General features: G+C 37.9%; 1 protein-coding gene across 3 annotated transcripts; it reads left to right on the top strand.

Moving 5' to 3' along the window:
• Positions 1–426: 426 nt before the first annotated feature.
• Positions 427–16,790, top strand: DIS3L (DIS3 like exosome 3'-5' exoribonuclease). Of its 3 annotated transcripts, none has more exons than XM_062583876.1 (17): positions 427–585; positions 2,965–3,118; positions 3,937–4,065; positions 4,713–4,848; positions 5,838–6,014; positions 6,558–6,636; positions 7,627–7,806; positions 8,380–8,549; positions 9,358–9,519; positions 10,183–10,430; positions 11,301–11,393; positions 11,969–12,502; positions 13,344–13,498; positions 13,605–13,783; positions 14,267–14,412; positions 16,027–16,201; positions 16,277–16,790. In XM_062583876.1, exons 1-17 carry the CDS (start codon positions 456–458, stop codon positions 16,583–16,585), a joined length of 3,156 nt encoding a protein of 1,051 aa, XP_062439860.1. In that variant the 5' UTR covers positions 427–455; the 3' UTR covers positions 16,586–16,790. The 3 variants fall into 3 exon arrangements, with proteins under 3 accessions (XP_062439860.1, XP_062439861.1, XP_062439862.1); XM_062583878.1 differs by having other exon boundaries at positions 438–473; XM_062583877.1 differs by lacking the exon at positions 11,969–12,502.
• Positions 16,791–17,075: the final 285 nt, after the last annotated feature.

Below are 17,075 nucleotides of genomic sequence, written 5' to 3'. Positions count from 1 at the left end.
CGCTCGCGCCGCTCCCGCCTCTCCCTTCAGCGCCGCTCGCGCTCGTTCCCGCCTCTCCCTTCAGCGCCGCTCGCGCTCGCTCCCGCCCCCCCCTCAGAGCCGCTCGTGCCGCTCCCGCCTCTTCCTTCGGCGCCGCTCGCGCTCGTTCCCGCCTCCCCCTCAGAGCCGCTCGCGCTCGTTCCCGCCTCTCCCTTCAGCGCCGCTCGCGCTCGCTCCCGCCTCTCCCTTCAGCGCCGCTCGCGCTCGCTCCCGCCTCCCCCTCAGAGCCGCTCGCGCCGCTCCCGCCTCCCCCTTCGGCGCCGCTCGCGCTCGTTCCCGCCTCCCCCTCCGCGCCGCCCCGCTCGCTCTCGCTCCCCGCCCCTCGAAGGAGGCCCTGCCTCGCGCGGTCGCACCACCCCCAGCGCCATGCGCAGCGGCCGCGGCGCGCCGGGCCGGGCCTAGCGGCCTCCGCGGCCATGCAGCGCACGGAGAAGGTGCTGCAGCTGCGGGGCCAGCAGGGCCGCTCGGTGCGCGTCGTGCGGGAGCACTACGTGCGCCCCGACGTGCCATGCCGCAGCGCGCTGTGCCGCGCCGCCTGCCCGCGCGGTGAGGGCGCTGCGGGCGGCAGCGGCCGTCGCGGCGGGACCTGGGGCGCCGGCCCGGGCCGGGGGGCGGCGGGAGGCGGCGGCGGGGCTGGGAGGCGGCGGCGGGGCTGGGCGGCGGCTCGGCGTGCAGACCGAGAGGCGATGGCGCCGCCGCCGCCGGGGGCGGCCTGAGGGGAAGCGGCGGGAAGTATAACGGCGCCAGATGCACGACCGGGCGAAAATGCACCTTCAGAGTAAAATTCGGATGAAAAAGGAGATGCTAGGAGAAAATACCACAGCAGCTAATGCTACAGGGTTTTGCTGTAAACAGTTATTTTACGGGCGGTGATAAAAGGCTAAAGGATCGCGCAAGTTTATGTTTTTTTTTTTCACTTCCTTTTTGCAATCTCTTTCAAAAATGCGTTAATTCTTGCAAGGCGGTGGTTTGTAGTCTGAATTAAATCCTCTACATATTTGTTGAGGATTCTTACCGTGCTGCCAAGCAGTTATCTTTGAAACATTTGTAATTCTGCATCAGTGGTTATTCTGATTCAGTAATTAGTAATTCAGTAACTAATGTCTGTGCAATACCTGGCCGTTTCAGACATACAAAGTCCGCCAGCTTCTGCGACCTCTCGATTTCATGTTGTTTTTACATAGTGCACTGCTGTTATGTACATCATAGGTCATCATGTGATTGCTGATATTTCTCTTTGGGGGGGGTTGTTAAATAACACAGTTTCTTTAGTGCAAGAAAATAAATGACAACTAGCACAACATATAAGGCGTTTAAATAAGCTAAGCTCTCTGCTGGCCTAAGAGAAAAGACTAAGAATTTTAACAGTTATTCTTCTGAACTGTAGTTGGCATAGATATTGCCACCTCTGTTTTCTGTTTAGATGCCTGTTGTGATGGAGGGCAGCAGGCAGCGTAGTGTATTACTGCTATCTAGGATGGCAGGGCAGGGTTGTGGTTACTGCTCTGTAAAGGGTCTGGGAGCTGCTGAGATGTGTTAGGTATTAATGCTTTTCATTATGAGTTCCCTAAGGATAAGTTACAGACACATACTGGGCCAAATTCTTGCCTCTCTATCTATGCTTAACTTTTGGATTTAAAGGTGAATTGTGCTATAATCAGTGTCAGAATATTTCCCTTTGTGATTATTCTCCATAACTCAGAAGTATGGTGAACATTTGTTTTTACTTCTGACTCTACATACTGAGCTGAGCAAATGTTATTTCATGCACTGTGGGAGCCTGTCTGCATAAATCACATCCCTAGATATTTTTAATGGCGTGCTGTGCCTACTTAAAGTTATTCTGATCTAGATGTGTACGTTAGGCAAGGATAGCTTAATGTGAGCGGATTACATAAATCAAGTGACATTTCACTCTTAATACTCTTCTGAATTATTAATAACAATTAAATTTGTTACATGCGTTCTGCAGTTGTCCCTTGTACACCTTCAGTGTGACATGTAGCCTCATGTCACCAAGCAGAATTGAGCCCACTTGATTCACGCTTCTAGGGATCAGTGTTAATAGACAGACTGCCTTGTGTCAGCTTCTAAGAAATATGTGAAAATAACTTGACTTGTCAGGATCTGTAGAGTTTGAACACAATCTGCCAGCACTGTTTCAAGTCCAGCAGTTCAGTATTTGTAATATCACAAATAGGCATAGAGAGAAAATGCAGTGGAGAGCCCAAGAAAAAAAATTATTGAGTAATCTCTGAAAAATCAAAAGCGATTAGTTAATTCTAGGGTGTGTTTTAAATTTCTTCTGTGATGGGTTTGTTGTGATGTTTTGATGGACTATGATTAAGATATGGAATCTTTTTAGACAGAATTGGCTATGATGATAGTAATTAGATTTGAGAACTACTGCTCTTTACGATAGCATTGCTTTTTTCCATGCATATCCTTATGTGTAACCTTTTAGATACAGAAGAGAGCATGCTGTAAGTAAATAGCATTAAATGATGAAGTCGGTGGAAGCTCCCTAATGGAAATATTTGTAGTCCTTTAAATAATTTCACAGAAAGATTTTCAGTGGCAGATGTATAGTCTCTCCTTTTATGTGGAAGTAGAGAAAATTGGATCATTACTTGCACTTTTCAAGTGATTTTCTTTTGTCATGAAACCAGATTTTTCACTCATTTAGGTAGAATTTACACAAAATTTTTGGATCAGTGGCAACAAAAGGGCTCAGTCACAAATTGTAGGAATTATACAATAGAATTGTAGCAGAGTAGTTATTAAAATTCTGTTCCTCAGTAAAACAGATAGATATACCTTTGAAGATATACAACTAAGATTTCCTTGCATTTGCAAGTATTTTTTTTTTTAAAACAGTATTGCAATTGAAAGTTTAAATCTTTAATCTTTGAATTATATTTTTAGATGGCAAGTTGTTGTCAGATGATGTGACTCATTATGTTGTCCCTGACTGGAAGGTGGTTCAAGATTACCTTGAGATTCTTGAGTTTCCAGAGCTGAAGGGTATTATTTTCATGCAAACAGCATGTCAAGCTGTGCAACATCAAAAAGGCCGCAGGTACTTACTCTATAATAACTTATTGTTATTTTAGATTGAAATAAAGATACTGTTTTTGTAAAATGTGTATTTAAGCATAGCATGCTTAATTTGCTTTTAAGTCTTTCAGGTGTTTTGATATATTTTTTTTTGAATGGGAAACAGCTATGATGCCTTGGAATACAGTGCCCATTCTATTTTCACATGATAGGAACGATATTGAACGCATATTATTATGAACTAATAAGATAGCTTGTGACAGGAATTAAGGAGACTTTGCAGCAACAATGTTAATTTCATATGTCAAAATCAGATTATGTGTTTGTTTCTACTGTACTAAAGAATGAGCAAATGTCTTTGAGAAGCAAATAAGAATATTATTACATGCCTTACTGGATGTTAACCTGTGTATTGCTATACCATATAAAAGTGCAATTTTTTAGGATCAAGGTCTTATATTTTTAAGGCACAAACACCTTTTAAGAAATAGCTTTTGTCTCAGAAGTGATAGAATAGGTTCCTGAACATTTATGTCTTTTTGTGCTATAAATGGTCTCACTGGAAAAAGGTTCATGTGTATCATATCACAAATACGGTTAAAAACCTGAAGCATTCATCATAGAAGTTAAAAAAAGCCTACTTACATATGACTTTTTAGATTTTATCATCAATGGTGGAATTTAAGAATAAATGCATTTGTTTATGAATGACAGGATTTGGTCTCACACTGTTAGAATTTTTTAGTTTTCCTTGAGTTTTTCGGTTGTATTTTCAACTGGAGTTAATGTAGCATTATCAAAAGAAATCACAAGGCTGTATTTGTCTTTTTCATATTCCAGACAGTACAACAAATTGCGAAACCTCGTAAAGGATGCCCGTCATGACTGTATTGTGTTTGCTAATGAATTCCATCAACATTCCTATCTGCCAAGAGAGAAAGGGGAATCCATGGAGAAATGGCAGACCAGGTTTGTTTTAACCAGTCTAGTTTTGCACAAGACAGCATTGTGACATTGTGTCTAGAAATGTTAGTAGGCACTGGATATGTAAGAGTTGTAGTCTTGCTCTACTTAGGTCTAGATTAGTTCACAATAATTGAAAGTCTAGATTGTCCTTTTGTGATTAAGAAAATTCTTTTTTTAGAAAAATAGACAAGAATGTAATTAATTAAATACAATAATGATACAAATACATTGGATCAATTTAAAGTTAGGCATTTTAAAGAATGCTTTAACACAACAAATAGGTAAAACACATTTCAGTTAAAGTATGAGAGGTAATGTGTGATAGCCTACAAGCAGCACAGGACTAGACTCCTGGCAGTTCCAGCTTGCTTTTCACAAACTTTCACTCAGAGGAATGCTATGTTATGTTGCAGCTGGGAAACACGTGGAGTTATTGGTGAGGAAACACTTTATTTTCCCCTATTCTCTCAGTGTTAATGTAAGGCACATAAAATTTCTTGAAAATATAAGATTTTTGCACCTTGGTATATATATATATATCTCAAATGTATACATGATAAAACATAATCACTTTTGTACAAAACCTGGAAATGCCTGCCCAGTAGCAAATGGGATATGCCAGAAATCTTGTTCAAACTTTGCTTTTCTAGGAGTATTTACAATGCAACAGTCTGGTATTATAATCACTGCTTGGGTCAGATGCCAGTTGTTATGGTAACAGAAGATGAAGATGCTGTCAGGCAGTATGGAAATGAAACAGAAGGAGTGTTTGTGATTTCCTTCAAGGTAACGTATCAGAAAAATAGAAGAAGGTTGCCTTTATGCTGCATCAAAATGGCAAAGCAAGTACCTTAAACCTAATGTGTAGTGCAAATCATTCTGCAGCTTATGCGTAAAAATACTGCAGTGCTAACTTTCAACTTCATTTATCAGAGAAAGCAAAGATGTCAATGCTGGGAATGTCATCAAAAGCAGTGGCAGTGGGTAAAACAGAACTGAGGAGGAAAACAACAGCTCCAAGGATAGAGGTCATCTTTCTTAGGATCCCTTTTCATTATTTTCCGTGTTTTTAAAGAATTTAGTGCTGTTGAACAATAATGAGTTACCTCAGTCAGCTGCCTAAATATGTAGTTCAGGTCCATTAACAGCAGTAGCCTAAATATCCATAGTATTTTTCTGCCCAGTGTACTTTAGCCTTGACTATTTAGAATACTCGAATGTGCAAGAAGATAGTTCATTCTTCATTTGGTTGTTGCTTTCTGATACTGCTTGTATTCAGCAGAGCATGGATGGGAGGTTTACTTCTTGCTGTGAAAGGATGTTACCAGACCATGAACACATTTAAGAGAAACCAAAACCAAAAAGATTTACCTTAAAGTTATATATTAAAAAAATAGTGCTAGTTGGGGTTTTTTGTTTTGGGGTTGGTTTTTTTTTTTGAATTTTTGTTAGACAATGGAAAGTGGTCCAAATGTAGTGAACAGAATTGTATAAAAACTGTGAAAATAATAATGGGGGCTTGTATGTGGCATATGGGTGATAAAAGTTTGCGAATCTCTAGTCTAAGGTAGTATATTAACAGTAATGTTCTTTTTCTTGTATTCAGCCAAAGTATTGGGTGGAATCTGGAACAAATGTGTGGTGTTTAGAACAGACGCTTGATTACCACTCAGAAAAGCTATTTGAGTGTAGCACATGATAGCTTTCCAAATGAAGCACTATTAAAAGAACAGAGACTTCTCAAACCCACTGCCTGTTTATGTATGTGCATACAGAGTTACTTGGATAACTTTTGGCCTGACTTAAAGGCTGCCCACGAGCTCTTTGACTCAATAATTCAAGCTCGTCGTGAACGGGAGAGTGAAAGTCAAGAAAATAACGGAAAAGAGTATCCTGAGCACTTACCCATAGAAATACTGGAGGCTGGGGTCAAATCTGGAAGATACATACAGGTAACTCGGTATTTAGAGAGCATATACCGAACAGTGCACTCTTGTGGTATGCCCTTTTAGTTTCCTGAATTGAACTGGTTAGGAGAACCAGTTATGAAGAAATATCAGTATAGTGGGAAGAGGGGGGAAAAAGATATTTTGGGAAAGAAATAAAAAAAGCTAGACTAAGAATTTGGAAGAGAGAGAATGAAAAGAAGTTGGCTATTGAAGTTAGCTAAGGAATAATCAGCAAAGATATTTATTCCCATTCAGGAAAAGAATATCTTGAATTACAAGTTGCTCAGGTGATAGTCTGTAGGAGTCTATTATTGATGATCTTCAGTTTGCTGTGGATTTTTCTTCAGATTGATATGTGATATAGCTGTAAATTGAGAAACTAGATGTAATATCAAGCATATCATCAAAGTTCAAAATAATCTATGTATGAATACAACCTACTAACTTATTAAAATATGTTTAAAATTCCAAAATTTGTACTTTAAAATAGGCAATTTTGAGGTGCATCTATCTCACTTTATGTTGGTTTATTACTTTTTTTTTTAGGGTATCTTAAATGTCAATAAGCATCGAGCACAGTTGGAAGCTTTTGTTCGACTTCAAGGAATTGGCAGCAAAGAAACAGGTGAAAAGACAATGAGATGATGTACTTAATGAGAGAATTCCATCTTCCATGCCAACCTACTGAGGAAAAAGTAAATTAATAAACTCTCTGTGCTTACCTGAGGCCCTGTTGCTGTATAAGCTGTTCAGCTATTAAGATGATGAAAGCTGAGATACTGTAATACTGTAGTTTTATTCAGGGACCAGAAAGGATGTTGAAGATTATCCCGAGGGCATCCTGAGAAAACAGTAACCATGTTTCCACCTTCCTCTTTCTTAATACCTTTGGCCATAATATTTTAGATTTATCTGTCCTACTTACAAGTTTCTCTAGACCTCTCCTAAAGTTGAACACTGATGCAAATTTTTACCTTTGTGCTCTACTGTAACCTCAGGTGTCTACTTGTGTTGTTGAAATATGTATTTGCGTAGATGTTGGCTGGAGTAGGGAGCTGGTCACTGTGAACATAATATGCAAATTGTCTTTGGGATCAGATCAGAGCATAAGTAACCTCATTCTGGTGTGAGTTAGTAATAAATGGCTTTGCAGGAACAGTGCATTATCCTTTCACAACTGTATTTTCCTGCCTTTCAGTGATCAGAAATTTCAGATGTTCCTGTGTAGCAGGATGGAGTTCAGATTCTGCAACCAAACTTTTTTTTAAAAAAAAAAAAAAAAAAAAAAAAGTTGTTTAATCTTTTAGCCTGTCCAGAATCATGTGGCAGTGTTTTCTGCAATTTAATTATATGTTGTGTTCTTTTAAAGCTGCTGCCTGAGAAAAATGAACTCATAGCCTATGAAACCTTTTATCCAAGAGAATATGGGTGTGGAAGGAGGAATAGATTTTAATTTTCTTGCAATATTGGTTACTTGCCAATAGTCCTTTTTGGAAGAAATCATATGAAAAAATGTCATCTTCTACACATTGTTATTTCAGCAAAATGGTCCAAGGTTGGAGGGATTTGAATTTTCAGCTGTTTATAATTCCGTTTCTTTTTATTTTATATTTAGAACTTCAAAATGACATACTTATTTATGGAGCCAGAGCTCGAAATCGTGCAATCCATGGTGATGTGGTAGCTGTTGAGTTGCTACCCTTGCATGAGTGGAAAGGAAGGACTGTTGCCCTTTGTGAAAATGAGACTGAGGATAAAACACCTGCAGACACCACTGGTGACCCTATGCCCACAGGTAAAGTATGATAAGATTTTTTTTTTTTTAAGAATACCTCACTTCCTTGGTCCTGTGTTGTATTCTTCATTATATAGTCCCTGCAGTAAAATGCTGCATAATTTTGGTCTTTGCTATTAAAAAGTTTCTGTATTTTTTGTTTGCATTGGCTACATTTCAGTAGAAGACTATGTGAATCTCCCTGTAGTTATGTACTGTATCAATTTAAATGTATAAAAAAGGTTAGTCTCCTTTAGAATGAAGGGCACTGTATAAATAAAAAGCTCATTATAATCTGGCTTTGCCAATGGTAGTTTATAACGAACTTGGTGATTTTGAGTAGAAACATTTGTGATTCTTGAATAGTGCAGTAGTCATGTAAGTGCTATCTGCATTGCATTAGACCCCTAGTCTAATGCAGTAGACCTGTGACTGATATGGTCTGCATACTGTATCTTGTTAGCAATTGTAATGTAGATTTGTACACATTAGTTCGTATTACAAAATAATGAATCCACTATACTTTGCGCATATTTGCTTTCCTGTTCCTATTTATTTATTTAATGTATAGCCAACAATGTTCCTTATTAAAAGGCAAAGTCATTGGAATCATTCAAAAGAACTGGAGGGATTACGTGGTCACTTTTCCCTTCAAAGAAGAGAGCCAGTCCCAGGGCAAAAATGCTCAGAAAATCCTTGTTACGCCATGGGATTACCGAATTCCCAAAATCCGGATCAGCACCCAGCAAGCTGAATCACTGCAGGTAGTTTGACACGAATGTTTCTCTATATGGTGTTCCTTTATAGTTGTACATGTTTCATATACTCTAATGAAGTTTTATACAGCAAAAAGAGGGGTAAACCTATTGATAAAGTCAAGTCTGCCAGAGCAGTCAGAGTCCTACCTTGAAAGAATTTGTTCAACCCCTGTTAGAATTGTATCACCTTCAGGTATTAAAGGTTATTTGACTTCTGAATTTAGGTGACTATCCAAGTACTCCAGCATTTATATACTTGTCTTTGTTTTTTTTCTGATACGTCAGGGGTCATATGAGGCTTATAAATTGCATTACCTCTAATGATTTTATTGGATCTGTGACTATATAACTTTGATGAAAGTACTAAGGAGAGCTTTCCAACAAATGGATAATGAATTATGGTAATTAACCTCCCATTGCTGTAGAAAGAAAAAAAAAACTTATTCATTCTCTGTTGCTTTTACTTTGTGGTATTGAATACTTCTTCACAGCCTTGAAGTAAATTCCAGTTGTGTCTTCTCTCTTAAAAGAATAAGAAAATGTGTGTACATCTTGGTTTTGCTTTTATTTTTTTGTGCTTCAAGATATAGATTGTCTATATAATGAGCCCAAATGGGTCTTCGATGAGGAAAGAAATGTAATTCTCAGCATCTATTTGTGTGTTTCTCATCGTCAGTTTATTTTTCCTTCTTATAAAAATTTTAGCTTTGCCAGTGTCTTTGGATTGCACTGTTAATGCCCCTTAGTGAGTATTTATGTTGATTATTTATCAGGAGCAAATTGCAGTTCTAACAGAAGAATTTTCTTGCTGCAGGAGTATAGAGTTGTCGTGCGTATTGATTCTTGGGAATCAACATCTGTGTATCCAAATGGACACTTTGTGAGAGTTTTAGGAAGAATTGGAGATCTTGAAGGGGAAATTGCAGCTATTCTTGTGGAGAACGGCATTTCTGTTGCCCCCTTTTCAGAAATCCAGGTCAGTCTTCTTGATTAGGCATATTCTTTTCTGTTGATATTCAGGGTGATGGGCCTCAAAAAGAGGGACTTTATTACAGCTGAGGGAGTTAGTTGCTCACAGATTTTTGAAAGCTGGAAACTATGTATAGAATATTTTTCATAATATTAGTTTTGCATGTCAGTAGTGGTTCTATAGAAACTATGAATTTTCAAGTCAAGAGTGATTTTAATATAACCTGTTCACTTTGGGGAGAAAATTGCAAACTCTTAATTCTAAGAGTTTTGAGATAACGTTGTCTTTAATCTGTCTTCATGGTAATGATCCTAAAAACGTAGACTTATTGAAATGATCATAAATCCGTTTGTCTTCGATCAGGTAGGGACTGACTCTCACAGAAAAAATGAATGTAAAAACCCAATACACTGTTGATGTTTGCCAGAGCTGTAGTATCTCTACAGTAATATCAGTTGTTCATAATACGTGTAGCTTTCTTTTAAATTGTTTTATATTTTCTGTAAAGCAAATGACTTGGAGAATGGAAAGAAGTTGTCCAAAATGAAAAAGTACAGTGACAAAGCTATTGACAGATTAGAAAAGGAAAAGCTAATTATATCCAACTTGTAGACTTTTCATTTCTAAAAAAGATATAACCTTACGATCTTTGGTAATGTTTTTGTACAGATGAGCGAAATGCCTGCGAGTTCTTCAAAGAATCCATGGAAAGTGAGTCCAGCGGAGGAACAAAAACGTCTTGACCTGAGAGATACACACTTGATATTCAGCATTGACCCGAAAGGCTGTGAGGACGTGGATGATGCACTATCCATTAGAACTCTGCCTAACGGGAATCTAGAGTTAGGTGTCCACATTGCAGATGTAACCCATTTTGTGGCAGTAAACTCTTATACTGATGTTGAGGCCAGAGCAAGGTAACTTGTTTTCTAAAAACTGTAAAATGTATAGAGTTTGGAATTTTGTAATGCTGCTCTACGGAAACATTGAGAAGTCTATTATTTCTATTATTTCTTTTCAAAGAATTCCTGACCATGGAAGTAGCTTATAAAAATATTTACCTAGTAGTATTCTGCTTGTATTTGGGTAAAATAGGTGTGCTGTAGAAGAAACTTTGTGACGTACTGCTTAACTTTTTACTCTGAAATTGCTCCTTCCCACAAAGTCATGATTTAAGTTCCTCTTTCCTTAATCACCATTTGCTTTATATTCTTCATCATTTATGACTTAAAGTATTTACAGATCACTTATTGGCATTCCAAAGGGGATGAATCTTTCCACATAACATAGAACACCTTCAAAATGGAATCTTACATTAATTTAATTCCAAGGGTATTTCAGAGGGCAGGCTCTATTTTTTGTTTTAATATGTCAGATATTCAGTCATTTTTTATTGTTTCAATTGATTTGAATTTAAACTGCTGAATCACTTTATTAAATGTCTTACTTTTTGTAGATGCAAAGAAATGTAAACTTCATAGCCAGCAGAGATGTTTGGTATAGCCATTAAGTAACTCTTTCTTCGGTGAGCATGCTTTGTACACCCTTAACTCTGCTCTTATGGAAGCTGAAAATACAGAGAAATGCAGAATTAAGCCTGTTCTATACAAATAGTTATTTAAATAATTTGACTTAAGTACTGCAAGTGTGTGTTGCGTAAGAATAACCTTCTAAAGTCATGCCATGTGTCATGTTTTGCTGAAGCTATGTATATACTGCAAATTGCTTGAGAGAGATGTACCCATGAGTGCTTGTTAGAAGAACTGCATATGTGCTTTATTCCTCAGGGCAACAACTTATTATTTAGCAGACCGTCGTTATGACATGCTGCCCTCCATCTTGAGTGCTGACATATGCTCTCTTCTGAGTGGAGTTGATAGGTAAGGTTTTGTAGCATTCATGAGGAAAGAGATTTTTACAAGTAATCGAATTACCATTACCAGTATCTCTAGCAACTATGTGTATTTTTTGCATTGTTACTAACCCCTTAAGAGTATCCATGTGAAAGATCAAATTTGCTACTGTTGCCCATTCTTCAAACATGTTGTTACCCCATTTTGCAATTTAAAGGGTTGGTTGACTGGTTGATGTGAGGATGTACAGGGTACACATACATTAAAAATGGACACATTTGGCTGAGATAACAAAATAAAAATGAATAAAAATATAACTATAGCAGTGAAACTATGCTTTAAAACAGATGTAACCTTTTATTTTAGGGGTACCTTGCATCAGCAAGTAGATTGATAATACTGCTGACATAATTTGTTCTCATTTATTGAATATGTGGTACTGAAAGGCAAGTGCATCAATCAGTGGCATTGCTGAGCACTAGTTTGCTTCATGAAGAAAAAAATAGAAACAGAAATCCAAAAATGTGCAACAGTTCAATGGGCTTGAAATGCTAGTTTAAGGCAATTGAAACTGTTCATAGAATTCTGATTTTATCTTTAAGGTATGCTGTAAGTGTCATGTGGGAACTAGATAAAGAATCGTATGAAATCCTGAGCGTCTCCTACAACAAAACCATCATTCGGTCTGCATACAAGCTAATCTATGAAACAGCACAAGGATTATTAGATGGTGACACAAGTGTTGTTGGTGATATCCTGGAACTGAAAGATTTGGATGAAAGAACTAGACAAAAGAAGTTGACTGAACTGGTCTGGGCAATATCAAAACTGACTGATATAGCGCGACATGTTAGGGCTAAGCGGGACAGCTGTGGCGCTCTGGAGCTGGAAGGGATAGAAATCAGAGTGCAACTGGATGATAAAAAAAATATTCATGATCTTATCCCCAAGCAGCCACTGGAGGTACATGAGATTGTAGCAGAATGTATGATTCTGGCCAACCATTGGGTAGCAAAAAAGATTTCAGAAAATTTTCCTCATCAAGCTTTGTTGCGTCAACACCCTCCACCACGACAGGAGTTTTTTTCTGAACTTCGGGAATGTGCCAGTGCCAAAGGATTCTCGATAGACACATGGTATCTTTTACTGCTTACCTGAAGTGCTTTAATTAAACTTAAGCAATTAACTATTTGGGTATAATTGTTACAAACTATTACAATTCTGCCTATCAATGTTAATAGACACTGCATAGCAATTCTTAACATTTTTATCATAACCTTTCAGTAAGCAGGAGATGATGTTCTAAACAGAAATGCGCCCAGCATTTCTGTTGGTTGGACTGAAACAATACCCGAATAATTTTGGACATACCAAATACAATTTGTTTGGTCACTCTGTAATGGTTAAGCTGTGTAATAGGCTTGTTTGCACCTTATTTCCCATAGCTGTACTCTTGAGAGTCCTTATTTGAATCAAGGAAATTCAGTGGAATATAAGCATTTTAAAGGATGCAAAATCATTTAGAATTTGTTTGTATGTCAGGATACTATGGCATGGCTGTAAGCCTCATCACACTGAGAGGCATCATTTGTGGACTACAAAGAGTGAAGGGCATCAATAGTGTGACATTCAAATGTCACCTTTTCCTTTCCACCACATGTGGTCTTCTCTACAGAAGAGTTTGTAGCTCAGCTCACCATTTGCTTTGTGCTGCGAAGTGGATTTTGCTCAAATCCTTCTTGCTCCTCCCAGTCACAAGAAACAAACCTATAGGTGAAAACTGGCTTTTTGTCCAAACATTGTTTTAGAATACAGGTATTACTAAACTGTATTGGTAGTATCATCCTGCTTGTCATTAATGTTTTTATATTAATGGTTAATAATTTTTAATGTGCTTCCATATGTTATTTTTAACTGCATGTTATTATGATCGGGGTAGCATAATTGTCTTCAGAATTAACAATTTTTTTTTGACAGGTCTAACAAAGCATTGGCCGAGTCTCTGGATAAAGCAGATGATCCCCAGGATCCAATTGTAAATAAACTTCTGCGATCTATGGCCACTCATGCAATGTCTAATGCATTGTACTTCTCAACTGGTTCTTGTCCTGAAGGAGAGTTTCATCATTATGGTATCCTGTCACTTGCTATTTTTTATGCTATTCATATTATTATTTCTGAATTGCTCATGGATTTGTGACTGTTTTTCCCTATCACTGCTTCATTCTTTATTTGTAGGACTTGCCTTAGATAAGTACACTCATTTTACTTCTCCAATTAGAAGATATGCCGATATTGTTGTCCACAGACTGTTGATGGCCGCCACTCTGAAGGAAAGTAAAGGAGATGTTAAGGATAATGTATTCAGCAATAAGGATCTTGAGGAGCTGTGCAGACACATTAATAACAGAAACAGGGTAAGATGGTCTTTATATGCTTGTATGTTGTCCAGTGCAAAAGAATACCAGTCCTGACTGCAGCTTTTGGGTACCACGATAACATAGTATCACTTCATTTTTATTTTAATGTTAAAACGTTAAATTAACAACGAAAGGAGTTCAAAGAAAATTGGGAAACATCCATTTTGCTTCATAGGCAAAATACGAAAATCGGGAAGTTGAGCATGCCAATGTTGTATCCAGCTGCATGAGAAAACTGTGCAATTTATCAGAAAATAACCGAAGAATGCAGTGAATTTCTTTTTTATTTACGTATCTGTTCTCTTCTGATAGTAACAGTAACTTCATACTTATCCTGTACTACAAGTAGGATTTCCTTTTGGATGTAATTTTTTTAGAGGGCACATAAGTCATGGAAGAAAGAAACGATAAAGATCTAAGGCAAACAAGCTTTTTAGAATTTTCAGTTATCTTCTTTCTTTTGGGGGGGGGTACTTGCAGGCAGCCCAGCACGCTCAGAAACAGTCCACTGAACTCTTCCAGTGCATGTACTTCAAAGATAAAACCCCTGAAACAGATGAGCGCTGCATAGCAGATGGTGTTATTTACTCAATTCGAACAAATGGTGTGCTTGTTTTTGTACCACGGTAAGTTGATTAGAGCTTGGAGTGAGTTTAAAAATAAGACATACTTGTTAAAGAGAACGCTGTGAAGACACTTCTGGTCCTTGAGAAAGGAAGCACTTATAGCATGGCTTGGTATTGGTTGATGACTGCATTTAAAATTTTTGTCATAAATCACAGGCAGTGCTTTTCTATGAATTGACTCTGAAAGAGTTCCCACAAGGGCACTGAAAGACTATACTGTCCAGTATGTATTTATTTCCTAACAGTGAAAGGTTGTCTGATCTTCTGCCATTAGAGGAGGTGTTTTTAAAATGCTCTAGCAACTTCTTGCCCTAGTAACTGTTAGAGCAGAATAATGATTGGAATGTTTATTACCAAGGATTGTTTTTTATCATAGAAAATGATTAGTTACCTAAAGAAAACGCAAGTTTAAAATTAATCTTTAACCACATCATAAAGCCAAGCATTCTTAGCCCTCTTTTACTTTAGTACAGGCAGCAGTACATGTGGATTGGGAACATCTTTTGAAAGGGATGCTTCTTCAACCTTATAGAGTGCAGGAAAGCATACAAGAAACATTTACATAGTGCTGTTTAAGGCAGTTAAGCTTTTGTTAAGGGCCTGTATCTCAGCTACCTCCAATTTACCCAAGCAGAAAGCAGTTCTTAGCATGAAGGTAACATTTTAATTTCCAAGTTTTGAAATCTATTTCTTTTATATATATACTACACATATTCTGCTTATGTTATAAATTGATGAGTGAATGGTGTAAGGAAGATTGAGTAGCTATAGCACTGAGGAGCATGACTTCTCACATAAGACTTTCTCTGAAGCTGCAGGGAAGGACAACTACCTTTCCTTTCCCTTAATGAATCTGGACAGTTATATTTTGGATTAGTTCTATGATTTTCCTGTTTGTGCATTCTCAGCAGCAATGCTGTCTGTCCTGCTAGCTAAGAAGTGAAAAAAAAAAAAATAGGTATAAGGATTTTCCTTAAAAAGCAAAAGACATCAAAAACAATATTCTCTAGGTATATTAGGTAAGGCAAACATTGTATGAATACCAGGGACTTCCATGAATACTGCCAGTCCTGTGAACAGACTGAGCCTGGATATAAACTGGCTCTGTATAGGCCTGTCAGCTCTAGCACTGCAGGTGGCTTGGACACGCAGATGAAGGTCCAGAACCTCCCTAGTCAAGTAAGGCTTCCTTTCGATGAACTCAGTGCAAGCACTCTGCTGGACTTACAGTAACTTCTCAGAGAGAACTGTTTCCTTCCTGTGCTCTCTGAAATAACCTGTAATGCTGGTATTTTTCCATTATCTGAGTATTCGAGGCACCATCCAATACATAGATAATGGATCACTGACTATATTTTGCTTTTGCTTCACTGCTTTCCAAACATTTCAGTCCCTATCTTCATGCTGTGACTATTTCACATAGTATAATTACCCCCTGCCCATCTTAGAATGCATTATCAGAGTCTCTTAAGCAGGGCTATAGGAAAACAAAGTATGCCCCTTGACGCTGTTACTTGTAGACAAGCCTAACTAGCTTTGTTTTAGTTTCAAAATCAGTAAGAGAACTGGTAAGGGTGAAAACTCTTAGAACAGTCTCCCTCTGCTTTCTTGTAGATACGGAATTAAAGCTGCAGCATACATGAAAAACAAAGAAGGTTTAGTCATCTCTTCTCAATGTGATGGCAGCTGTGAGTGGAAGCCTGGTTCACTTCATCACTTTCAGAACAAAATTATTTCCACTACAACTACTGGAGAATCTGTTACATTAAGCCTCTTTGATCACATTACTGTGAGTATTTAACTTGAAGAAAGTAAAAGTAAATAGCATGATGAGAAATAAAATAATTTGTACATTACTTTTAAGGTAAAAATACTTGTGCATACTTCCCGCTGCCATGCTGACACAATCAAGCTTGAAATAATCAGGAATGCACCATACCAGACTTTAGCCACAGAGGTTTCCCAGAATTCTGATGTGGCAAAATCTGAATTAGTAAAAGAAGTCAGTCAGTCCACAGAAGAAGCTGAGCGTGCTCAAGAAAAAGCAAGAGTGGAGGTAATTGAGGAAGAGTATCAGGAGTATTGCCAGACAAAAGGAGCAAGCTTATACCAGCTGCTGGAAGAGATCAGGGATTTGGCTCTATTAGATGTTTCAGCTGACATCAGAACTTGAACTGTAACTTAGCAATATCTGCTTCTTGGTATTCTTGTTCATACTCACTTTGTAAGATTTTAATTTTTTAAAAAAGCCATATATTTAAATCTTCAAGAATCAATTTAGTAAGATAAACTAAATGTCTATTTTTAAATAAGACTATTTTTATTTGATAATGAACCTGTATAACTTTTTAAAATGTTTTATACATGATAAAGCTCTTCTACCCTAAAGACTGTGGTGAATCATTTTAAACATCATTCAAAAAAGTTGATTTAAGCAATTACCTCTAGGTGTCCTCCCTAAACTAAGTTCTTAACCTAAATATTTTCTTGTTAATGTCAGATTATTTCATCTGCTGTAACTTAGGAGTGAACATCTTCATTCAGTTTGTTACAAACAACTGTCTGCCATATGCTACTGCAGAGGAGAGTCTTGGGGCTCTAACATGATGGTGATACTTCAGACTAGTTTATTGCTTCCTTCTACAAAAAGGAAAATTTTAGTA

This window comes from Rhea pennata, chromosome 10, assembly GCF_028389875.1.
Source record: "Rhea pennata isolate bPtePen1 chromosome 10, bPtePen1.pri, whole genome shotgun sequence".
Classification (NCBI taxonomy): domain Eukaryota; kingdom Metazoa; phylum Chordata; class Aves; order Rheiformes; family Rheidae; genus Rhea; species Rhea pennata.
This window is presented reverse-complemented; position numbering and strand designations above follow the sequence as displayed.

Bases quoted from the DNA above. Each gene is read 5' to 3' on its own strand.
- DIS3L (XM_062583876.1), top strand. From the start codon at position 456: ATGCAGCGCACGGAGAAGGTGCTGCAGCTGCGGGGCCAGCAGGGCCGC. The intron at 586-2,964 runs GTGAGGGCGCTG...TTATATTTTTAG, and splicing joins CCGCGCCGCCTGCCCGCGCG to ATGGCAAGTTGTTGTCAGAT. The intron at 4,849-5,837 runs GTAACGTATCAG...ATGTGCATACAG, and splicing joins TGTTTGTGATTTCCTTCAAG to AGTTACTTGGATAACTTTTG.